A 26,112-nucleotide genomic window follows, 5' to 3' on the forward strand; every position below is an offset into this window, starting at 1 on the left:
TTGAGCCCCAACCTCATGGAATGACCCAAATACAACCAGATACAGTTACAGGTCAAAACTAAACATACCTCATTTGAGTTGACTAGTAGTTGGTGAATATTCACTCGGTACTCTCCCTTCCTGAGAGCTCTGCCTAGTTTGATGACTATCCGACTGTCATCACTGTACGATTGCAGCGTCTCGTTCAAGCGGATACTCTCAAACTCTTGATTGTTAGCGTAGACTCTATACACCTGTAAGTGATTCAAAAAAGCACATCCTCATTTTATAATCATCTGTGTTTCAGTGTTAAATCTTTAATTAAATAGAATGAAATCTGAAGTTTATTCCTCTTCAAGTGGCACATGCATATAAATACATTAATTTTCAACTTTTGAATGATTTGAGGTCGACCATCTTGAATACAACCACCGACTATAAACATCACATTTCAATGTCAACAGTGAAAAATGCTGACTGCTAATTTTTCTGGTGACTTTCCAACTAGGGTCCTCCGTGATCTCACTACTGTGCTATGCACTTTGACTTAATTTCTGGCGATAATTTTAACCTCCCCACTCGAAGCAATCGATGTGCAGTCTAACCTGTCTAATAAGGCCACCAGAGGGAAACACAATAAGTGGCCACTGTAGACAGGTGGCCTTTCTAGAGAGGTTATTCAACACACATTTCCTTCTGGAGGGAGTCATTATGGGCGACCACTATGGAGAGGTGGCCACTAACACAGGTTTGAGTGTATATGTGTAATGCAGTCAAACCTGCTTTAGTGACCACCTGTCTACAAAGACCACATTTTTTGTTTTCCTTGAAAAGGGTTTCTCATTGAAACATGTACTATAGGCACCTGTATATAAAGACCACCTTCCTATAAAGACCACTTTAGTTGTCTCCCTTGGGTGGTCTTTATAGACAGGTTTCACTGTAGTACATTATATAGAACCAGTTTCTAGAGCAATATCCTACCATGAGCAAAAAATGTGTTTATAAAAGGTGCTATCATTGAGGCTTCATGAAACACTAAAGATTTCAATTCTTCAACATACCTTGAAATTGAGCGATGTCGTTCCTACGTGGGTTTCAACGCAAGATTTGAAGAATCCTAACGACATCCGTCTGTCAAGATTTACCAACAGCACTGGAAGAAACAAAGCAAGACATCACAATCAAAACGTTCTTTATATGCAAATATTTACATGTGCAGATATTTTGGCCAATGGTGAGACAAACTGACATTTTCATGAGATATTGATTTAGCTATCATCGACCGAGGTTGTTTTTACGATGTGCAACCCCAACTTCATGAAAAACAAAACCCTTGCAAAATAACGGCTTATATGATACATACTGAAAACTTATCAAGGCATTTGTGATCAAAGCATGCTACACTAGCTACACTGACTGTACATTAAAGGATCACCAATTATCTTAAAGGTAAAGACCAGTTATGGTCATGCGATTGCATTGTGAAAGAAACGTTGTGGAATCGATCAGAAAAGGTTGATCATCTAGCATCTGCAAGGTTCTGGAATCATCAAAATGATAAGAAATTTGGCCCATTCTTCGTAAAGTTACAAGCACTATACACAGAAAGATGTATATGGGACTACCCTATATCTCTCACAGACCATGAGAGAAACAAATTTACCAAATATATGAATTAGTAGGCGGTTTCCCGGCAAATTTTTTATCATCATGTATTAGTCAAAACATATTCTTTCACATGATTGGTAATGAGAGCTTCCATTTCATTTTTTGAAATTGGGGCGTTTCCAATACTGGTCTTTACCTTTAAGAGACACTGGAAATACAAGCAAGGTCTGTTTCAAACTATTTTCATTATCTCCATACCTGCTAAACTTTCACAGCAAAAATTAGGAATCTCTCAAGGCAAAATTAGGAATACAGTCTATTTTGTATGCTTTTCACACAAAATATTTCAGAAAAACAGAGGAATCTAGGGTTCAAAACAATAGCTTGAAAGCCAAAATAGGAATGGTTGCCAGCTATGTATCTTTTGAGAATTTTGAGAGTGAAAAAAAAAGAACAGTTACATGCAAGTTTGATTATTTTGGACAAAAAAAACAGCACCCCTCACCTACATGTATTTGAAAAAAAACAGGAAATGAAATGATTTTACAGCAACTCATACCTCTGCCTTCCTCCGTGTCCGACAGCTCTAAGGGCTTGAAGTACCAAATCTTCTTCTTCTTCAGTGCTCTTGCTGCGTCACTGACTTCCTGATCAGAGTCTACACTGGGTTCCACATACCCTAGAGGAGGTTCGCTTGGACCACTCTGCTCCACCCCGTCTCCGCCTCTGTCACACGCCTGGTCCACCGCATCCCTCCGCCTATGAATAGCATCCATGATCTGAGGGTTGAGGGGTCCGGGGAGGGGGCTCATGGCACGGGGGCGAAGGATCCCTGCGTCCGGAACCTGCAGCTTTCCGCATTCCGTGCACGACGCTGCAGACTGCGATTGCGACGCCACCGGCAACGTCAAGTGACTCTTGGCGATTTGTCTCTGACTAGATAACGATGGCACACGAGTGGTGGCACTCTCCCCTTTGTCTCTATGACTTGCATCCTTCTGCGGATGCGAGGACGGTGTCGCGTCACTCGTGATCGGTTGTGCTGCATTTAACGCATCAGTTAATTCCTGGGCATTCAAAGGGTCCACGATGCTTTGTTTCTCTTGAGGACCGTCGCACCCCCCATCGGGTTCACCGCGGAGTTCATCTCCAACTACATTCTCATCCTCTCCTGCTTGCTCGTCCGTTAGCCTGGCTTCATTCAGGGACACAACACCACTGTCTGTTTCACTCCCGACCAAATTCACACCGTTCTTCTCCAGCGGCTGATCATCGCTCAGTGTTGAGGAGCTTCCCGTGGGGCTGGGTGTAGGGATTTTGTTGGGAGAGAGGCCTCCAGTCTCGACTTGGAGGTCAGAGAATTTCTCAGCTACCGAGTCATTTGAAGAACTGGTCTCTGACACTTCCTCTTTGGCACTGTCCTCCTCTTCTGAATCAAACAAGCAAATAAGTCATTAAGGATCTGGTTTTACTCATGAAAATTGGTGAAAAAAAAACATTTGAAATATGAAGTTATCATTACCATTTTGATTATATAGTTTAGTGCGAAAATTCACTGTACTTGTAGACAATTCCAATAATACATTCTCATTATCAACGTCATCATCATAATCTAATAATCATCCACATCGTAACCTTCACCATCACCACTATTATCTTCTTGTTCAACAACATCATCTTCCGCCTCCTCCTCCTCATCACCATCATTACCACCAACATCATTATCATTATCAACATAATTGTCACGATGATAGCCATTATCATCCATATCTCATCATCATCATTATCATCAACATCGTCATCACCATAGCAACCATCAACATCTCTCATCATCACAATCATCATCAACATAATCATCACCATCATCATCATAACCATAAACCATCATCATCATCATCATCATAGTCATCATCATCATCACCAACATAATCATCATAACCATCATCATCATCATCATTATCACAACCATCATTGTTATCAACATCATTGCCACCGCCGCCGTCATTGTCGTCGTCATCATCGTCATCATCATCGTCATTGTTGTCATCATCATCATCATCATCATCATAGTTATCAACATCACCATTACCACCACCATCATCATCACCACCACCACCACCACTATCATCATCACCATCATCATCACCACCACCACCACCACTATCATCATCACCATCATCATCACCACCACCACCACCACCACCACCATCACCACCACCACCACTACCACCACCATCATCATCATCATCTCAATCATCACCATCACCGTCACCATAATAGTTTTGTCTTTACCTCCTGAGAGAGGCGGGAGTGATACAAGGAGACGGATCGTGTTAGCATATCTGTCCAGCAGTGTGTAGAGCTGGGAATGGGGAAAGTCAGTATCCATGTCTTCCAGTCCACTTGCTTCAACAAACACCTGTTAGGAAAAAGTTATCAATAATAATGATAATAATAATAATAATTGTAATATTTCTTGTTTACTCAGGGTAGCCTAATCTCCCTGAGGGCCCTGCAATCATATTATTACCCCTGCTTTAGCCAAGCTACCATAAAAAGATGCTCAAGAATTCAAGGATTTTCTTCTTAAGTCTCAGAAGCCTTCAGAGCCTTTGACTGGGCAACTAGATACTCTACAATATCCTGGATTGGATTTAGTAATCTCATTTAATCTACCAGAAGTACATGCATTGACATTAAACTGAAGGCTACCACCATGTTTTTTATACAATCTTGCTGCTTGCTGCACCCCTGTTTGCTTATTCAGAGGGGGCACATTGAGTGTGAATGAATCCGATGACCGGGGTAGTAATATCCGTAAAGCGCTTAGAGCCTGTATTTCGTATTTGTTGTTGTTGTTGTTTCTATTTCCGTATAATAAAATCAAATACAAATACATACAAAGTAATCATACAGAGAAAAGGGACCGTATACGGCTGGTAGCCCATTTTCAGCTGCAACTATATTGTATTAAGTAATATAAAACCAGAGAGGTGTTTCACAAAGCCTTTTTTTCAATAACAAGTGACAAAAATCAGTGACAAATTTGCTGATAACCAATCAGAAGCAAGGATTTCAGTAGCTTATAACAAAAACTGTCATTTGTCACAAGTTTTGTGGAACACCCCCCAGATCATTATTTCTTACCTTATTGCATTTACTGAACCCTTCTGTTTTCAGGTTCTTGCCGGGTACAGTGAGAAGACGAAGCTCGTTGTAATATTTCTCTAAAACAAGACGCATCTTGCTGGGTGGCAGACCAGTTAACTGTGGATGGAAGTAAAAAGTGAGAGATTGGAAAAGAGAGGCAGAGAAGAGAGAGAGAGAGAGAGAGAGAGAGAGAGAGAGAGAGAGAGAGAAGAGAAAGAGAGAGAGAGAGAGAGGGAGAGAGATTGGGTGAGAGGCATAGAGGACAAGCAAGTGAGATAGAGAAATAGAGAGGAAGACAGAGAGATACAAACAAAAAAAGAAAGAGATAGCAAAACAGAAAGAAAACATGTAAAGTGAATTATTTTCTAAAATAAACTTATTTTACGACTTCATAGAAAAACAAAAAGATAAAGAATAGAAAATATTAATAATACATTTTGGGGTGGAGCTGCATACCACAATGTCATTCTAATGTTACAACTGTTCTGTCCAATTATAGCACCCCAAAATACTTACATGTGTAATTACTTCAGTGTTGTATACATGGCTCTGTTCCACAGTACAACATTGGCTTGATCAAGCATTACATTCCCTCTAGACAGCTACGCTCTCAAACTCTCGCTTACTTGTTATTCCTAGGGTTAACACAAAGTGGGGGGAGCAAACCTTCGCTTATGCTGGGCCTTCATTATGGAATACTCTCCATCAACGGATTAAAATAGCAGTTCTGGTGAAGCGTTAAAAAATGATCTTAAGAAATATCTGTTTAATTTAGCCTGTAATTGATTACCATTACCTTTCAGGTCCGTACTTTACCTATTATACTTTTGTCTATTTATTATATATTTTATCTTTTGCAAAAGCTGCGCCTTGAGCATTTGATTGTCAAGTGGATTTGGCGCCTTACAAATCTTATGTATTATTATAATGAAAACAGGAAAAATGTCTTTCAAATACGTTTTAATCTGTATTTTGACTTAAATTTACCCTCTGAACCAGGAATACAACTTACCCCTTCGATCTGCTCTTTAAAGTCTGTGAGGGTTGTTTGATGATAAGCTCTGGTTGTGATAGGATTGTGTATCTCACCTTGCCTCAGGTCCACCACAAACAGTTTGATTGTCACACCTACACAAAGCAAACACAAGAATTTAATGACACTATAATATTGATGATAGGTCGATTGGTGATTGTTTTACCTGATTGTTCAAGGCCAAGTCCACTCCAAAAATAATTTGATTTTAATAGATGCAGAAAAACAAGAGAAATAGAGCTAAAAAAAATTGAGTAAAATCAGATAAATAATAAGGAAGCTATGACTTTTTTAATAAGTATGAAAAACTATGAAACTTAGAAAATCACTACACAAATTACCAAATTGGTTATCAGTTTGTGACGTCATTGCCTCACTATTTTTCGATTGCTTTATATATTTTTATCCCATTAATTTCCCTTTTTATCCCCAAAAACTTGATTTCCCCATGCCTTTGCCCAGGTTTTATGATTTGTATCATATTGCGTACATGACATTTCATAAAATCTTTTATGAACTTATAAGAATTGATACTAAAAAAAATTATACAAAAAAAAAATTCTCACCTCCTGGCTTGTAGCTCTGAAACTGTTGCTCCGCCGTCCTTGTCTCCATCAGAAGGTCAAACATATATGACCCCTTGACCCCTCCAAGGACTTGACCCATGGGCGTGTCCTCTTCATCCTCGTACGACCTCTCAAGCGACTCATGGAACTCGTCATACTTGACCAGTCGGCACTGCTCTAACGGTATGACTTCATCGTATCCAAGCAACTGCAAGAACAAGCACACATTTCATAAGGTACAATTGTAAGATACTATGTCCCTTTTGCAGCCAACATCAAATACACCAGTTTACAGTTGTGTGCGCCAAATGCGTAAATTAGGATTGCGCCCATGCAAATTTTGATAATATCACTGCCCTACGCGCTGCGTTGTGCGCGCGCATCATCATTTGCATGGGCGCAATCTTAATTTACGCATAAATACCAGAGGTCAGAGGTTATTGGCCCCGTTCCGGGGCCAATGACCCGAGGTCAACTGTCTGCGCATGCGCACTGATACAACTGTAAACTGGTGTATTCTGTAGAACTTTGCAGGAAATATGAACATTAGAAAGGTCCTAGTATTCATATTATGCAAGGAAACCTGTTTATCTTCTAGACTTCACTCTAAGACACTATTTTGAGTGACTGACTGACAACTTTTTTTCTTTGGTAATAATATTCATAAAATGAGCTGTAACATGTACATGAGCATTTGTGTAAATCAATAACCCACTACTTGTAATGGCCAAAATTAAACTGATTAAATCTTTGTGCAGCACAAACGACCATCCGGCAAAAGGGTCTGAAAATCAGACTATTACTTACGTGATTGCAATCACTTAAGTCGCTTCGACAACTAATGGTCCTCATTTTCCCACTAAAAGCCATTTTCAAGCCCTGTCGTTTTGAGGGAAGTTCTAAATTATTATTGTCGTTGGAATTTAACCAGTACATTTTTTTGGCCTGCAAATGGGACACAGTACCTTTAACTTTGAAAGACATTTCGTTAATTGGTCTAAATGGTTACGAGAGTCGAGACAGCAAGTTTCCTGTATCTATAAAGCCTATAGAGTACCGAAGTGTGACGTCAGACTGGCCAAGTTGTCTAGGTTGCTGGTTCCAAACAATTTTGTGCTAAACAACGGCGTGGTGATAAAACTTGCATTAAACAATGAATTTGCTCTAGCCCATTGCTTGAATGATATCGCAGTGAATCTCATGCGAAGGCTCCGTTGTTTGGAACCAGTAACCTGAACGACAAGCGGATATGACGTTAGCACTTTGGTACTCCATCGAATCACAATGACTAATGCTTACCTGATGACCCTGCTGTGTGGCCTCTGTTAATGTCCTGTCCTTGTGCACCTCTAGTCTTGTTTCAATCGTCTTTCCCGTCACTGGATGCACTCCAAACAGCTTGATCTGCAACAAATCAGCAGAGACATCATTAAAGGCATTGTTTAACAAACTTAAATCTGAGATGCATGGCCTTACGTGTTATCATCGAAGTGATATGGTGTAATATTGAAGCCCTAACAAAATTGCGCTTCAAAATCAGCATTTAGTGCCTCAAAAAATTTAAAATCTTTGAGTGACCAGTTTTACCATACTCATTTTCCCCAGTAGACTGTAGTGTTATAAAAACCGTTAGGAAAACAAATTTTTAAATCTTGATTTCCAATCATAAATATTTTGATAATCAGACAGGTGATCGGCTTGTAAAAGTCATGGGATTCCTGACTGACCTAAAGGTCTATAATTATCATTACAGCATGAGCTAAATCTAGGATTTTGTTTCAAAATCTGAGACAATGTTACCGAGTCACTTTAAAGGGATCGTTTAACAATATTAAATCTGAGATACACGGCCCTACGTGTTTTAAGCGTCTGTGATATGGTGTAATATTGAAGCTCTAAAAAAATTGCGCTTCGAAATGATCAAGAAGTGCCTCAAAAAAGTAAAAATCTTTGAGTGACCGGTTTTATCATACTCGTTTTCCCCAATAGACTGTAGTGTTATGAAAGCCGTTAGGCAACGGTTTTCAAAATTTGTAATTCCAATCATAAATATCTTGATAATCAGACAGGCGATCGGCTTGTAAAAGTCATGGAGTTTCTGACTGACCTAAAGGTTTATAATTATCATTGCAGCACGAGCTAAATCCAGGATTTTGTTTCAGAATCTAAGACAAAGATACCCAATCCCTTTAAAGGAACTTTGTATCTTTTGTTCACTTACCTTGCAGGTGTTCCTCTCTATCTCCCGTTGTCTCTTCTCTTCTTCCTCCTCCTGATAGAGACCCTTGGAGAGGTGGGAAATGTGACTCGGGAAATTGTCTGCGTTCATGAAACCTGTAGAGAAAGAAGAGAACAAGATAGTGATGATGATGATGATGATAATGATAATAATAACGAGTCAACGCAAAGCGTAGCATCTCCTTGCCGGGTACAAATGGCCTATATACATCAGAAAATCCATCAAAATCCACCCAAAATTACTTAAGTTAATCAAGCAACAACATTTTTGCATACATAATTACTGTAGCTATTTCTCATGTACATAATTAGCAATTTTTAATTAGCAATTTTTGCATATTCAATGAGCTGTGACCATTGACGTAATTATGCTGCATTATTGTAGAGCGCTTAGAGACTTCTGACAAAGTAAGTGTTAGGCGCTATATAAGCACTGTAATTATTATTATTATTATTATTACTCGATATTACTTACGTTTTTGAATGAAAACAGCATTTTCGCATATATAATTAGGTTTTTTTCACATATTTAATGAGCTTTGACCTTTGACCTACATCCTCTAAATTTGAACTTGAGCTGTATTTTGATACCATGTACCTTCATATCATAAAGATGTCGTTGACGTAGCTGTTCATGATGATCATGGCCCGACTGGAGATGCCGGTATTTGGATAAACCTGCTTGAGGGAACCTTAATTACAAGCATAATGCTTCAAAGGTGTCCTCCTCATTACTGCAGATTATTGTTAGCATCATTTGTATTTAATGACTTGCCATTAAATCGTTTTTATTACTGTTGTATCAACCGAAAATTATGTACATGTTTTGTTACCTTGTATATGCCTTACTTTGTAAATTCTTTTCATATGAAGTTAATGTGGAAATAAAACCTAAATAAAAAATGAAAAAATATATCAAATTTGATTAAAATCCGTCAAGCATTACTAAAGTTATCCAACAGAAACCAGATTTGTTACGAATGGACGGAAGGACGAACGGAAGGACGGGATGGACCGCTGCGCTACTACATCCCCTCCGACTTCGTTGGCGAGGCGATAATAATAAAAATGATGATCAGCTCCAATGCTGATCTTCCTGAGGGCCATGCAATTATTATTACCCCAGACATAGAAAATAATACAAGAAATCTCTACTACTCACTAGCATTGTGAAGTGGGTCGATCTGTCTGTACATCAACATGTATGCGTTAGTGGAGCTAGTGTAAGAGCTGGAGTAGTAGCCCCTGTAGTGGGTCGGCTCTCCCCCGTAGGTCTTGCGGATGTCATCATAAGTGATACGCGATACGTGCTGGTCATTGAAGCAGTACCACTGGCCATCAGTGAAGGACCTAAGAATAGAGAGAGAGAGAGAGAGAGAGAGAGAGAGAAACAGAGAGAGAGAAACAGAGACAGAGAGAGAAACAGAGAGAGAGAGAGAGAGAGAGAAACAGAGTGAGAGAGAGAGAGAGAGAGAATAATTGTTTAACACTGTTAGGATTGTCTGCAAATGAAGTGTATATCACTACTTCTTGAGCTTCAAAACATGAATTATTCATTTTATAAAACAGGTTTTAAATATCGATATAAGGAAGAGAAATAAGCATCAAACCTGATCAAAATACCAAGAATCGCACTGCCATGGGGGCCGCCATTTGCTTTGAATGACAACACAGTATAAGCGCAGCCCGACAGTGTAATAAAATTCTCAGTTGGTGCATCAATGTCCTCTGCCATTTGAAACTGTATGCATTTCATTGAGTCTTAATTTCATACCTGCCAGAAATACACATACTCACACCTTAGCCGTGTATTATCACTTTTAGCCATGGGTTATCACTTTTTGTTGAGAACTTTAGGCATGGCACAGTTTTTTTTGCAAGGTCATGCGGTGTCATTTGACCTATCAGATTGCCTATATTATAGAACCTGTTTTTATAAACATAAATGTTCATTCTCACTTAATATATGCATAGTAATGTCCGCCCGACGCCGTCCCAGAATGCACCATGATGGAGAAGAGCTCGTAGGTGTAGGGCCCCCTCGTCTGTCTCTCCTGATCATTCCTGTGATTGGTGATGGCTGTAGTCGAGGCCTGCTCCATCACGATCCCCTCGTCGAGGGCATCCTCCAGCGAGTTCTCCTGACTCTGACTGCTGGGGCTTCCATCCTCGTTCTCTGCTCCGCTGTCCGACTGCGTCTCACCTTCAACCTGCACCGATGAAACAAGATAAGAATAGATGCTGCTTGTAAGTATCGGCTTGCATGGTGATGTAGATATACAGTAGGCTTGCGGATGCACCATGTGAGAGAGAGGATTGAGGAGTCCTGAAAAGGACTGTCGGTAAGATAAGAATAATGATAATATTCTGGATTTGGATAGCCCTTAAGCCTATCTGCACTACTTTGGCGAGGGGGGATTAGACCTCCCTGCATCTCTCAATTAAGATAAGAAAAGGGGATCATGGGGCATGAACGGGCACCGATTAGGCTTTGTTGGCTATGTAGAGGGCGCAAGGCTCTACAAGTAGTGCAGTCCCACTTTAATCAAAATACCGTCTCTAAGCGCATTACAGATGTTATTACCCTTGTCATCAGATTCATTCCTGCACAATGAGCACCATCTTCACTCCCTGTGGAGTATTCCTACCATATGGTCACTGTGAGGGCATATGGCAATTACTAACACAAAGGCAGTTGTTATCCTATCAGGTCCCCATATCTTTTCTGGATATGGATAGGCAAATGGAGATTAATGCCTTGCCAAAGGACATTAGTGCTGTGTCAGGGGTCGACCCACGACCTTTAAATAGTGGAATGCTATCTATGGATGACCCCTACAGTCTGACTTACGTATGCTTGCACGGTCGTCTTTGTAGGCGGTTCCCCTTGCGAGTCAGCCTCGGATACGACAAATGCATTTAGGTCGAGAATCTCGGGGAACGTCATTCTAGAAGGCACCACAATCACACAAAGGTAAAGAATTACAAATTTAGTATCTATAGTGCACTCGATACACACAAAAATCAAGTCAACATGAAATTCATGTCTTAAGTTTTATTTCTTAAAATTAACTCATTCCAGAAGTACAATGACGTGTAAATGATGGAGTAAATATAGCTTACACTTGGTACTCAGTGGACTAAATCAACTAATAGTAATTATCATCATTATTTCTATCATCATCAATAGTGTCATTATAATGATTACAAATTTCATTTTATCATAAATTTTATCATAAACTTGTGCCTGAGCTTGATGCGTTGCATCATGTTATAATCAAATTTGAATTGTATGGGTTACAGCGTATCATCATAATCACTCTTATTATTATTACAGTGAAACTTGTATAAAAAGTCCAACCAAGGGAGGCAAGAAAAGTGGTCTTAATGTACAGGTTTTGTTTCACTACATATTTAAATGAGAAACAATATTCAAGGGAAACAGAAAATATGGTCTTTCTAAACAGATGGTCACTAAAGCAGGTTTCACTGTGTATCATCATCATCATCATGGTTATTATATTAATACATTAACATCAGAAACAATGAATGTAGACTCACTTGTCGTTGAGTTTGATGCGATGCATTGTGTTGTAGTCAAAGTCGAATCGTTTGAGTTGCAGAGTGAGGAGGTAGGGAAAGTGTTGGAACTTGAGGCCCTTATGAGCGTCGCATTTCATGTTGCATTTCTCACAGAAGTACTGGTTACTCTCATCCAAAGTCTCTGGCTCCACAAAGGCTCGCAAAGCCTCGTCCTAAAACAAACAAAAATTAGGGTTGATAAAAGAATTTAAAAAGTAGTACGAATCAACCACTTCATCATTGTAGATATCTTTCTTTTATTGAAATATGGGGGAGAATGATATCTGATTCCTGAATGTCTAGAAACACCAAAGCTTACATCCTTATCCTCTTTCCCTCCAAAATGGGTTTAAAGTTGTTTCTCTCCCATCATAATTTTGCCAATTTCTTTGTGTTTGGGAACATCAACATGTTTAACCAATCTTGTAACTTAGCTTCAACCAAACCAATACAATACAATAAAGAGATAACATGACCTGATTGAGTAGTGGTAGATTAAAGATATAGAACGGTAGTGGCAAAGTTGCGATTCAAGGGTTTTGGGTGCAAAATATCCATTCAATATTGTTTAAATATTGCCTTCAGAGGTTTAAATAGCAATACTTCAACCTAAATTTGCAAAAAAGCAGAAATATATGCCCAAATGTTCAATGTTGAAGTGCATTCGCGATATCTATCCAGGCCGGATCGATATGATAATTTACCAAATATATCAATTAGTAGGCGGTTTCACGGCAAAATTTGCATCATCACGTATTAGTCAAAACATATTCTTTTACTCGATTGGTAATAAGAGCTTCCATTTCATTTTTTGAGAGGGGGTGTTTCCAAAACTAGTCTAAACCTTTAAGCATTTTCAAACAACACATGTAGAAAATCAAAAAGCGCATTACTCACAACACTGCTGTAGACCTTGTTGGCACCGAATGGTCTGATCACCAATGGGATGTCCAGGAAAGCATCTGATCTTGCACTCTCATAGCCACACTGGAAAGAAAAAAAAGAGTTGTGGATTAAGACGGGATTAAGATTGCCATGTTAAAGTAAACCAGAAGCTTCTTATATATTTATATGTAAGAAAAAATCAGGTGTAAAGGTAAGGCTTTTTAAAAAGTTTCTCTGCAGCATATTCAACACAACTGTATTGATACAAGGTTTGAATATTTGTACTTTGATTTTATACCTTCAAGCACAGGACATAATGTTTCATCTGATCATAAAGTGGGTATTGGGTTACATATACCATTCATTTCTTTATGGAGATATTGCCCCTCTTTCACACTTGCCTTCAAGCATTAGAAATAGTCCTTCATCTGGCTAAGTGGATTGGTTAGTGTGCATAGTGTGAATAGGGTCATGTATCTAGTTCAATTTGATATGGGAGTATTAGCCCTCATTCACACTTACCTTTAAACACTTGACATAATCTTTGAGCTGACCCTGGTATAGTTGGTTTATAAGATTACTCTGATCCGTGTTCTTCCATTTCTTCTCCAGTGCATCAAACATGACCCTGCACAGTTCCTGTACATCATGCTGCTGCCAAGCTGTTTAAAAAACAATAGAGAGAAATAGAAAGAGAGAGAGAAAGAGAGGGAAAGAGAAATAGAGAGAGAGAGGGGGGAGGGAGAAAGAGAGAGAGGGAGAGAGAGAGATAACATATTAGTCATATGAGCAAGCTAACATTTTTGTCCTTTAACTTTCAAGGTGTTACTGAGCATGTTATCCCTTGTAATTTTGTGTCCTATTCAGTTTTTCTTCCATCTCCAGATTGTTTTTCTCAAGCTCCTTTGGCCTACAACCTCATTAAAGCTGAGAGCATGCACAAGCAACAAGACATATAGCGAGCTGTGACCACAGTATAAGCACACTCCAAGGGCGCCTTTGGTATTCACCGACACTGTCCCAACCACCAGTGCATACAGCCTGTCAACCTTTCAAAGCAAAATTTAGGATTACAGTCCATTTTGTATACTTTTTCATACAAAATATTTCAGAAAGAGAGAAGAATCTAGGATTCAAAACAGTAGCTGGAAGGCCAACAAATTTGAATTATTCCTCCAAAATAGGAATGGTTGGCAGCAATGTCAGTGCTGTATAATTGAAAGGCAAGGTATTATTACCATTAAGGTACTTTTCTTATGCAAATGCTCAGCAAAGAGGATTGAATTGTATTGTTTTACAAATCTTACCTTCACTGCTATCCCATCCAAAGCTCCGTGTGACATCCGTCGTCTCAATTGACCTCTTCTTACTGGTCTGCAGCTGAATGAAGAGACGTTGAAGATGATAGGGTATACTCTTAGATCTTTCCTCCTGTGTATCAGTATACTCCCATCTGACAGGGGGGGGGGGGGAAGGAAAATTATTTTGAATTCATTAGTTGTTGCTTTGTCAAGCTAACCTCTGACCAGTCTCTGAAATCATCTAAGACAACTTCTACACCTGTGTATCACTATACTCCCATCAGACACAGAAAAAAGAAAATAAAATCGTTTTGAATGTTTGAGTTGCTGCTGCGTCAGGCTAACCTCTGACAAGGCAGTGAAAGGACAACTTCTGACCGCAAACATTAAGATTTTAAATATAAATCATGAGCATGTATAAAGTCACTTGCATGACACACACTCAAATGATGGTTGCTCCGCGTTCAATTCACTACCCAAACTAAATTCTTCACTTTAGTCCTGGGCTGTTTCATAAAAACTTATTATCAATGACAAATGCTAAACTTCTATGACAAATTTGCTCTCATCCAATCAAATGCCATGATTTCAGTAGCTTATAACAGTTACTGTAACTTGTTATAGATAACAAGTTTGATGAAACAGGGCCCTTGAGTAAAAACTATATCTGACCCTACATTTTTGTAGAAATAAAGCCTGGGGGGTGTTTCACAAAAATCCTAAGTCAAATTTAACTTTAAGTTGGACTTAAAAATTATGGAGAGCCATTTGTAGCCTTAAAATTAAATATTTCCAAAAGCAGAAATCACAGTATTTTAGACTTTTCATAAATTCCACCTCAAGAACATGAAATCTCCCATCATAATAGAAAATATGAATCACTTGAATCAACATTTTATGCCTTTTAAAATAACTTTTACAAAGGTTTTCAAAGATGCTGATGGCTTTCCATAATTGTTAAGTCCAACTTAGAGATAAGTTCAACTTAGAATCTTTGTGGAACACCCCCAGGAGCACATTACAGCACCAGTAAATCTACTGGTAAATACTTTTTAATCTGGGCCCTGTCTTATGAAAAGTCGCGATTGATCGAAATAAATCGCAAGTCCTGCAATCAATCGCAAGTCCTCCAATCAATCGTCTGGTCTCCTATCTCTTATGTACATAATATTATGTCACTGGTGCAGTGGTCATAACCCGACCCCGACCCTGAATCGGCACTAATGTGTTTTGGAAAGGCATTGATCTACGTTTGCCACTCCATACCCAGAAGAGAGATAGGGACCTGGTAAGATGACAAAAGCCTTTGTTTTATTAATAGCCTTATGCCTGAATGGCGACCATAAAGTAGGAATACTCCCCAGGGAGTGGAGATGGTGCACATTGTGCGTGAATGAATCTGATGGCCAGGGTAATAATATCTGTCTGTAACGCGCTTAGAGACAGTATTTCATATTAAGTGCTTTATAAATCCAGATCATTATTATTATTATTACAGACATAGAACTTACTTGTAGACAGCATTTCTAAACTCTGGAGTCATGTAAAGTGTTTGCATCAAGCTGTTGAGATAACACGTCATTGCCTGGTTGACTAGACCAACAAAACCTACAGAGGAATAAAAGAAAGATTAGATGGATGGGAGTAGAATATTTAAATATTATTTACTTGCTTTGAGGGTGATACCAGAGCAATATAACTATATGTATCCCCTGAAAGATAAGGAAAGATCAGGGAAAATTACAGTAGGGCTACTATACCCTGCTCAACTTAGAAGGTTTCGGATGTTAAATGGGAAAAATCCATATCAGGCTCAATATTGACTGCAAATTTTGTACCCAAAGTAAATGGCAAAACCCAGAAGAGTGGAAATATCAGGGAACATTGCCCGCTTGGAGCTTCAACATGTAGTTTGTAGACTGTGCAATATGCATTTAGGTGCATGGCAAAATTACCTTAAATAGGTAATAATATTAAACATCTTATCACAACCACAAAGAAAATGATGATAACAATGTTTAGAAAAATGATAATAATAATAATAATGTAAGCTGATTGAGGTATAAAAAAAGATAATAAATCATCCATCGAAAGTGAGAAAGGCATCTGTGCTGTGGTACATGAAAGGAAGTAATGACCATTTTGTTCTGAGCATTTTAAACTTTCTATTAATTTTATTGTTTATACTGTTGGTTTCAGCTACATGTACCTGTTTATTCTTAAATTATCAATCTGATGAGAACAGGATGAAATGTTTCAATATGTCTTTATTTAAAGCTAATCTTCAATAGACTGGATTACTAACATAATACAATTGATGGATGTTTCTTTCCTGGGGACCTTGTGACGAGATAGTTCATTAACCTGTAATTAATGAATGAACTACAATACTTGGAATCCAGCCTGCGTACATGTGATGATATGCAGAGCAATTCTCATTTAGACATTAGTACCCCAGCGGGACTTGAACCGTGAACCATGCGATCCACAGCTCGGTGATGTATCCTCTAGATCACGACACCCATAGTACTATTATTAGAATAATGCACTTGTCATTTGTAAGACGCACCTCTTGACCCCCGGGAATGGTGCGTCATTGTACCGATGTGAGTCGTACATTTTGATACCATGACGCACCTTCCGTCACAGAAAGTGACACACCATTACATTCCATCGACGCACATTTGAGTCAAACATATGACACACCATTTCATGAAAATGACTAGCCAATGACGCACATTTGAGAAACACTTCTGCTTGGAGAAAGTGACGGTCCCATTGACACACCAAATGACGCAACGTGGTAAAGTGACTTACTATGACGCACATAAGGGTCAGTATTGTGACGGACATTTTGCGGCCATGACGGTACTGTGCGTCGCGATTTTGGGGAACATGACGCAACCATGACGCACCATTCCCGGGGGTCAAGAGGTGCGTCTTACAATTGACAAGTGCATAAAGTGATCACAAAAATAGTTCAGGGGGTGTTCCACAAAGATCCTAAGTCGAACTTAACTCTGTAGAGGTGTCATGGACGAGTGGATATGTCACCGGACTGTGGATCACAAGGTTCGCGGTTCAAGTCCCACCGCGGCACTAATGTCCTTTGGCAAGACATTGATCTACATTTGCCACTCTCCACCCAGGTGTTAAATGGGTACCCGGTAGGATGCGAAAGCTAATGTGGTTAGATTAGCATGTGTGCGCTTGTAAAAAAGACGCCTGGCTGGAATGCTCCCCAGGGAGTGGAGAATGTGCATACGTTGTGTGCGGGTAAGCCTGAATCCTATGACCGGGGTAATAATATTTATATCTGTAAAGCGCTTTGAGAGGGCCTTCGGTCCTGAAAAGCGCTATATAAGAACTAGCTATTATTTATTATTATTAAGTTGGACTTAAATATTATGGAGAGCCATTTGTAGCCTTAAAATAAAATATATTCAAATTTAAAAACTTCAAATATTTTAGACTTTTCATAAATTCCACATTAGCAACAAGAAACCTCCTTGATAATAGAAATTATAAATGATTTGAATTAACATTTTAAAATATCTTTTACAAAATATTTTCAAAGATGCTAACCACTTTCCATAAGTCTGAAGTTCAACTTAGGATCTTTGCGAAACACCCCCCAGAATATCTTACCTGTTTCTGATCTTCCAATGACAGCAGAGGAGTAAGGGACGTAGGAGGAGTAGTCGGATGATAGGGAGCTGGTATCAGATGTTGCAGTGATGATCGGGCTAGTGTCGTCCGTTGCTAGGTTCAAAGCATCTATTTCACTGGGAGATTTGGTTGTGCCGCTTGCCCCAGCCTAAAACATGAAAAATAAGACCAGGAACATTAACATAGTTCGGTTTTCAACAACAAAAATGAGAATAAACAGATTAAGACATAGGAGGCATAATTGAAGGAGAGGGAGCTGGTATCGGATGTCGCAGTGATGATGGGGCTGGTGTCATCGGTTGCTAGGTTCAAAGCATCTAGAGTGTACGACATGAATTACTACAGTGCCAGGAACTTTAACATAATGTTGCAGCGGCGCACGAAACGTTGTGATCGTTTCGATCCCTTGTTGACCATACACTGTACATGTACATGTACATTGCGAGACAAAAAAATATCACTAGCGATATTATTTCCGACACTATATCCGCAGTGAGTAATATATTTAGCAACTTTAACAAACAGTAGTTAGGTTTTCACCCCCCAAAAAGAAGAAGCTACGAGACCGAATGGGGATTGGACATATGATCATTGGATCAAATGGGAATAGTACATGTACTTTACCTGTATAGGGACTGGTTGTGCCCCATCCTTGTCTTGCAGGTTGAATAGATTCCTTCCTACAGTCAGCATGCCTAGCTCACCGAGTGACTTCTGACCCTTGTCATTCAAGAAAAGCTACAAGAGATATACAAGAAATAAAATATGACATTAATTTCTTGCACATGATATATCAAATCAACAAAATGACTGGCTTCTGAACCATTGCATGTATACGTGTATGTAAATGTAGATGTATCTGGGGCAGATCCCACATTATATTGTCAGAAAGTGTGGGGATTTTTCCTGTCAGTATTCCCCCCCCCCCCAACATGATTTCATGAATCCCATTACCCCTCTAAAGGCTTTCTCATTGGGGAGAGGAGAGGAGGGGGGGGGGGGTTAAGGAGCAAAAATATCAACACCCCCCCCCCCCCACCTCTACGGTAGCAATACTAGTAAACTACCATCCCCTCTCAATATCAGCAAGGAGTGGAGGCAGCTGGCGGTGTTTAGCCATCCCCCTCCCCCACCCCCCTCCCTCCACCCCTGAGATGACCACAATAAGACCTATTTCAATTTGAAAAATGTACATGTACATATCTTCAGTACATGTACATTGTACCTACAACTACAAGTACCTACAGATAGGTTCTTGGAATTAAAACCTACATGTTGTTGTTGTTGTTGGTGTTGTTTGGTTTACAAGGCTGTCCAAGCTGAAAATATTATTTCTGCCATGTATTATTCAATTATTGCATGGTCTTTTACATGTATGTTTACCACATACAATGTACATGTACTGTATAGAACACACATACAATAAATGCATGCGTTTATAATAATGAACAAATCCAAACAAATGAGAAGTGGATTTTTCTTCCTAATCCTCTATTATTTCACGCTTCCTGCTTTTCTAGCCTGGTTCTAACCAGCAAGTGCTATTACAGATTGAAAGATATGCAGATCTATTTACATGTACATGTACATTGTTCATGTACACAAAGGTTATGTGCATGGTACCATGATATTGTATACTGTGCTCACAATTAAGTAAAGGAACTACATGTACATGTATGTACATGTAGACATACATGTAAACGTAAAAAGCTTTGATCCAACATACGGAAAGAAAAATAACTTGTACACGTACTGTACATGACATCTGACAATCTCCTGAATTTTCGTAGAAATATAGATTTCAAGATGTCTCTGATTTCAGATGTATTTACTTGTACATGTACCACAGCATAGCATTCTTATTACTGTAAATCTCTGTGTATAAGGCGCACCTGTGTATAAGGCGCATCCCTATTTTTGAGATTAAAAAAAATCTTTTTTTTTCCTTTTGGGTTTGCTTTTTTGCCGACACCAACTGAATCGGCTCTTATTTCAGCGTGCGGTCCCGTTCGGAAACAAAAGCCATGATGCAGGAAATTGGGAAGGACTTTTTATTTATTACGACTTTACAGTCAAAAGGTCAAAGTAAAAAAGAATAGTAACAATGTTGTTTTTTAAAACTAAAGATGATAGAAAATTTGTCCTCCCGAGTCCAAACCGAAATTTAGACAGGCTAGTTTTCGAGTGGTGATTCGATATCCCCCGTGTGAGTGAGCTGCATGATACAGGTCAGTGAGCTGGAGACAAGGGAGAGCTTCGGCCGGCAAAGTGCTTTGTGAAGGGGCATAATTTATCGAGATTAAAAAAAAAAAAAAAAAAAAACTGTCTTCCCTTCAAATTAGGAACGTAGTTTAAAGTAAACAGTAGATCCTATTATTTATTTGCATTATGTAATTCATGTTGAGACACAGAGATTTTCAGAAACCACTAAAAAGTAGCATTTTGAGAACTCAAAATATCCTGTACCTGTGTATTAGGCACACCCCCGACTTTCAATTTTTCCCCGACGGAAAAAAAGTGCGCCTTATACACAGAGATTTACGGTATTTGTATTGGAAATCAACATAAATTGTTCTACACACATTGAATTATTTATTGTTCTTTAAATTCCTGGAATGACTTTTCTTTTCGAGGACAACAATAAGAGAATGCAAATTGTGACTACTGGTAAGCCAAAACATTTACTAAATGCAAAGAAGCAGTTTCTATCCTGTGTAAATAATTCTGTATACATTGCAACATGTGCATGTAATGTGCATTTAATGTACATGTACATACGATTACATGTACATACTGCATTAGTGTGTCAGCCTTATCCTTCATGTGATCATTTGGAATCATGTAGCAAAAGAAACACGGTGCTTGGAAGCTGCCAACTTTCATTTGAGAAAATATTGCTCAATTTCCTTCCAAGATATCATTACTGCAGGAAAGGAAGACTAGTATCAGCTCCCTTTTGGGCTTGAAAATCATAATATTCAAAACAAAGAAAAGACACCAACAACTCAAGTGCCACTGCTTCAACTTTCTGTATTAAAATAACAGCCCGGAAATTAGATCATGCTTTCAACAGTGTACTAAAAACAGGAAAAGTTTTATCCATTGCAAATATCTCAAAAAGTGATCACAACAAAAAAGTTGGCAATTGAATTGATGTTAGCATGTAGAAATGTATACACAGAAACAGGCCTACAAATGTAAGTATTACAGTGAATATTGTATACAAACATTCCTAAAAGATGAAGACCACCATAATATTAGGTTGGTTATAATAAAAGTGGAAAAATAAGAGAAACATGGAGGTCAGTGAAAGTTTGAGCAAAAACTGATTAAAAGTGAGGTCCCCTCCATTTTGCCCTGTACTAAAAAATAAAGTTAGCAAATTATAAAGCCCCTATTAAGTGTTGGGATCCCCAAATTTGTCAAAACAATTGATGGCAATTTTTCGCTAAATGTATCATAAAAAGTGAAAGAGGGTGTCATTTTGAAATACACATTTCCGCAAGGATTTTCAAAACAAACATGTTTTAAGACGAATATTGATGAAAGAATACAAAATTTGGGGTATCTGTTGTACGCAGAAAACCTAAACAGAGTGGCTTTGAGAATATTTCCCATCATACATAATTCACCCTAAATATAATTATTGCAAATATTTTTTATACAACCCCTGTATGAAACAAATCAATAACTAAGAACATAAAAGTTCACAAAATCTACTGTACAGAGCGAATTGGAGAGGAGCTCGCAAGATACGTCAAAGTGTTGCCAATTTGTGTTTGATTGATAGCAACTTCAAAAAGTCATAACATTAAAGATAAACTTTAGTACTGGTAATGCGATTGCATTGTGAAAGAAAAGGTGTGGAAAGGATCAGAAACAGTTGATCATGTAGCATGTAAGTATTGGTGTGCACTGCAAGGTTCTGGAGTCATCAAAATCATAATAAAATTGACCGAGTCTTGGTAAAGTAACAATCACTGTACACAGAAAGCTATATATGGGACAACACACATGGTGTCGGGGCTAGTACTACCTTGATTTCCTTGTCTTTCTATGCTCATTACTCAGCCAGTATACATTTTCTTCCAAAATTGTTTGGCACATGTCATTTATTTGTAATCTTGAACATTCAGTGTAAGTTTCGTTTGATTCTCTGAGAATTAATTTTCTTTTTTTTACCAAAACTGGAGTTTATCTTTAAAATGAAAGCTCCATCCTTACATTGTCATTGCCATCTTTTCCGGCCCTCAGCCAGTAGAGTTCAAAGGTATCCGGTTCGTAGTTAGCCTGGCGCGCCACCTCCTCGCACAGTTCTACCGTGGTCGTTGACGTCGGCAGGGTGACGGTGAACTTGCATGTCTGCCATTGAGGGTTGGTGATATCATAGATGATACACAGGATCTTGGGGAGGTCAGCCGTGCAAGTATCCTGAAGAGGGGAAAATAAAACAGGGAGGGGAAAAAAATTTAGTTTACGCATACAGGTCCAAGATAATAATAATAATAATATTCCGCATTTATATAGCAGTTTAATACATCGACGATGTCTTTGAGAGCTTTACAGAAACGTTATTACCCGGGTAATCTGATTCATACACGCACACAATGTACATGTATGCACATTCTCCGCTCCCTAGGGAGCATTCCAGCCAGGTGCCATTTTACAAAGCTGAGCAAACTACACTAATGTTCTTGACTTAATGAATCATCGGGTCTTGGCAGCGGGTCGGATGGTCACACTGCCCAACCTTTTGTGAAAACATGCCCCTTTATTCACGAAATGTTGGGGATAATGTTTGTGAAATAAACCCCTCTCATCTGCAAACGGTCGGGTTCAATTTACCCGACACTTTGTGAAAAAGTACTGCAAATCTACGGCTGTGTCCTCATCAACAAGTATCTTCACATGATCTTCTGTTTTCGTTTTCACGAAAAGTTGTGTAACAGGACCTGATGATTCAAAGTAAGCCCATTTTCAAACTGGTCATGACTTTGCATGACTGCTCTACATTGTACGCCATGAACTTTCGGTAGGACTGGCATTGACAATCCTTGTGTCAACATTTAGAGTGTACATGTACATGGCGAGGGAAGAAATTTCCAGCTATAAATACATGTGTATGACAGCGCTGATTTCCTTGAACTCAACAGAAGTACATGTATTTTCACAGCATGTCTTTACAGTTAACTTTAAAGGGATCCTTTAACAATGTTAAATCTGAGATACACGGCTCTAAGTGTTATCAGTGTCTGTGATATGGTGTAATATTGAAGCCCTAAAAAAATTGCGCTTCAAAATGATCAAGAAGTGCCTCAAAAAAGTAAAAAATCTTTGAGTGACCGGTTTTACCATACTCGTTTTCCCCAATAGACTGTAGTGTTATGAAAACCGTCAGGCAAACGGTTTTCAAAATTTGTAATTCCAATCATAAATATCTTGATAATCAGAAAGGCGATCGGCTTGTAAAAGTCATGGGGCTCCTGACTGACCTAAAGGTTTATAATTATCATTGCATCATGAGCTAAATCCAGAATTTTGTTTCAGAATCTGAGACAAAGTTACCGGATCCCTTTAACCCATTGCCTATGGAAACTGGCTGGTCCCTGTGTAATAGGAATAGGAAAATTCGGAAGTCAACAGGTTAATAAATGTTGCTGACTCTTTTATGATACTTGTTCAGTTCAATGGATTGAATGGTGTGTTACATGTAGACTGACCAAGAATAGACCAGTTCACGGTTAGCACATTACTGCAATGACACAGAATATCCACAGATCTTCAAAACATGAAGAGGTCCCACTTTGTACATTTTGAAATAATCAATCCAACAGCGATGGAGGTGCTACATACATGTAAATAGCCTTTGTTAGTTTGTTTCCCCTTTTCAAAGAATACTTCCACCTGTGTATCATGGAGTGCATAAATGAATAATGATTAGATAACTTTCTTGGGCACGTTTCCAGTATTTCGTCTCCGTGTATTTCACAATTTGTTCTGCAATGACCTTTATCTGCTCATGCTCAGACTGCAACCGTGAACTGGCTTATTACCGGTAGGTTTTGTTGACATAGAATACATGTACAGGTACATGTACAGTGGATCCCAACATTGGGATATTACGGCAACATTAATCATTAACACAGACAAATCAGTGCTCACAACAGCCTTAATTACATGTATGTGGGTGACTGAGACAGGCATCGTATCGCACTATGATAACCAATTTGGAAAGAACGATACGAGCAGTGACACTGCACTGCAGCAGAATACATGTGTAGGTGTACATGAAATTCAAATAAAATCCTGTTGTTTCTGGAGGGTATTTACATTCACATAAACACTCCTTTTTGTACAGTATAATATTTAACTACACTGTAGTTATCTTTTATTTTCATCACTAAATTCCCTACACTACATTGTACTGCACAAACCATGACATGCTACACATTATACAAAGCATGCATGCTGATATGAATAAATCACAAATTCCTGACATTTTCTATGTATGACACTCCTACATGTACAGTTAGCATTGTCTATTTGTGCTCATTTCTACGCTTCGTCAAACAGCTTTGCAGTTGAATCTATTTGTCATCATGATCAATCATATCACACTCACAGACAAAACGACAATAACAAAACCATACTCATGTACTGTACATGTATATGTACAGTGTACATCTAGGATATGCTTATTGGTAATATTAAAAAATTGTTACCATCAAATATTACTAACCTCATTTTAAAAATGATCCACATTAAAAAAAAGAGCCACATAAAAAAAAAAGAGCCACATTAAAAAAAAAGAGCCACATTAAGAAAAAAGGGCCACCTGAAAATAAAATGCAAACAGCACCTTGTTACAATACAAATGTAACAAAGCACAACAAAGCAGGAAGGAAGGACAAACGCCTTGAATAAATAATCTTGCACATGTTAATTTAACCTTACATTTTCAGCATGAACTTTGGAATAATACTACAGGGTGCTACAAAAAAAGTTTGACCATGTGCCCTACTACTGGAGAGGATTAAAGAAGCTGGGAACAAAATACTGATAATGATGGAAAATTCAACATCTATCTAAAAGGGATCGTTTAACAATGTAAAATCTGAGATACATGGCCCTACGTGTTATCAGTGTCTGTGATATGGTGTAATGATGAAGCCCTAAAAAAAATTGCGCTTCAAAATGATCAAGGACAAGAAGTGCCTCAAAAAATTTGAATTTTTGAGTGACCGGTTTTACCATACTCGTTCTCCCCAATAGACTATCGTGTTATGAAAACCGTTTGGCAAACGGTTTTCAAAATTTGTAATTCCAATCATAAATATCTCGATAATCAGACAGGCGATCGGCTTGTAAAATTCACAGGGTTTCTGACTGAACTAAAGATAAATAATTATCATTGCAGCATGAGCTAAATCCAGAGTTTTGCTTCAGAATCTGAGACAAAGTTACCGGATCCCTTAAAAATGTATTCTTGTACATATTAAGTAAACTTAGCATCTTCACTCTTCAGTATGAACTTTGTAGTAATACTACAGGGTGCTACAAAAAAGTTTTGCCACATGCCCTACTGGACAGTGATGAAAGAATCAGTAACCAAAAAACTGATAATGTTGGAAAATACTGTACATCTGCTATCTAAAAATGTCTCCTTGTACATGTTAAGTGTAAACCTAGCATCTTCAGTATGAACTTTGGAATAAGACTACAGGGTGCTAATAAAAAAGGTTTGCCATGTGCCCTACTGGACAGGATGAAATAATCAGGGTACATAACACTGAAAATGTTGTAAAATTTAAGTGCTTTCTAAGAATTTCTTCTTCACAACATACTGTACTGATAAAAATATAAAGATTTAAAGACAAAAATATTTTCTTTTATTCTAAATACCTCATGCTTCTTTTACTGATATTTACTTTGTAATCAAAATAAGTTTTGATATTCATCACTGCTGCAAGGTAAGTTTGAAATAGCCCCGAAAGAGCACAATAAGAAAGACAACAACTACTGGTACTCAAGTCAAGATTACCTATTTAGCAAATACTTAACTGGGACAAAGAATTCAACAGTTGTCTAAGAAATGCCA

At 38.4% G+C, this 26,112-nt stretch overlaps 1 protein-coding gene across 2 annotated transcripts in view; it reads right to left on the reverse strand.

The window, feature by feature from the left end:
* LOC105447545 (ubiquitin carboxyl-terminal hydrolase 47) overlaps positions 1 to 26,112 on the reverse strand; it is a 40,425-nt gene that overhangs the window by 11,088 nt on the left and 3,225 nt on the right. Inside the window, exons 2-21 of one of the 2 annotated variants that reach the window (XM_030987832.1) lie at positions 22,239 to 22,445; positions 18,639 to 18,752; positions 17,994 to 18,162; positions 15,857 to 15,953; positions 14,352 to 14,497; positions 13,567 to 13,706; positions 13,057 to 13,146; positions 12,139 to 12,332; positions 11,429 to 11,525; positions 10,537 to 10,787; positions 9,740 to 9,927; positions 8,561 to 8,673; positions 7,639 to 7,743; positions 6,340 to 6,547; positions 5,753 to 5,868; positions 4,738 to 4,857; positions 3,883 to 4,009; positions 2,150 to 3,016; positions 1,044 to 1,135; positions 69 to 233 (exon numbers count right to left, since the gene is read on the reverse strand). In XM_030987832.1, coding sequence (XP_030843692.1) covers positions 69 to 233; positions 1,044 to 1,135; positions 2,150 to 3,016; positions 3,883 to 4,009; positions 4,738 to 4,857; positions 5,753 to 5,868; positions 6,340 to 6,547; positions 7,639 to 7,743; positions 8,561 to 8,673; positions 9,740 to 9,927; positions 10,537 to 10,787; positions 11,429 to 11,525; positions 12,139 to 12,332; positions 13,057 to 13,146; positions 13,567 to 13,706; positions 14,352 to 14,497; positions 15,857 to 15,953; positions 17,994 to 18,162; positions 18,639 to 18,752; positions 22,239 to 22,445 — 3,606 coding nt within the window. Of the gene's footprint in view, positions 1 to 68; positions 234 to 1,043; positions 1,136 to 2,149; positions 3,020 to 3,882; positions 4,010 to 4,737; positions 4,858 to 5,752; positions 5,869 to 6,339; positions 6,548 to 7,638; positions 7,744 to 8,560; positions 8,674 to 9,739; positions 9,928 to 10,536; positions 10,788 to 11,428; positions 11,526 to 12,138; positions 12,333 to 13,056; positions 13,147 to 13,566; positions 13,707 to 14,351; positions 14,498 to 15,856; positions 15,954 to 17,993; positions 18,163 to 18,638; positions 18,753 to 22,238; positions 22,446 to 26,112 lie in introns of both variants that reach the window. The other variant, XM_030987831.1, reaches the window with a different exon arrangement.

The sequence above is a fragment of the Strongylocentrotus purpuratus genome, unplaced genomic scaffold, assembly GCF_000002235.5.
Source record: "Strongylocentrotus purpuratus isolate Spur 01 unplaced genomic scaffold, Spur_5.0 spur5_scaffold_17, whole genome shotgun sequence".
NCBI classification, from domain to species: Eukaryota; Metazoa; Echinodermata; class Echinoidea; order Camarodonta; family Strongylocentrotidae; genus Strongylocentrotus; species Strongylocentrotus purpuratus.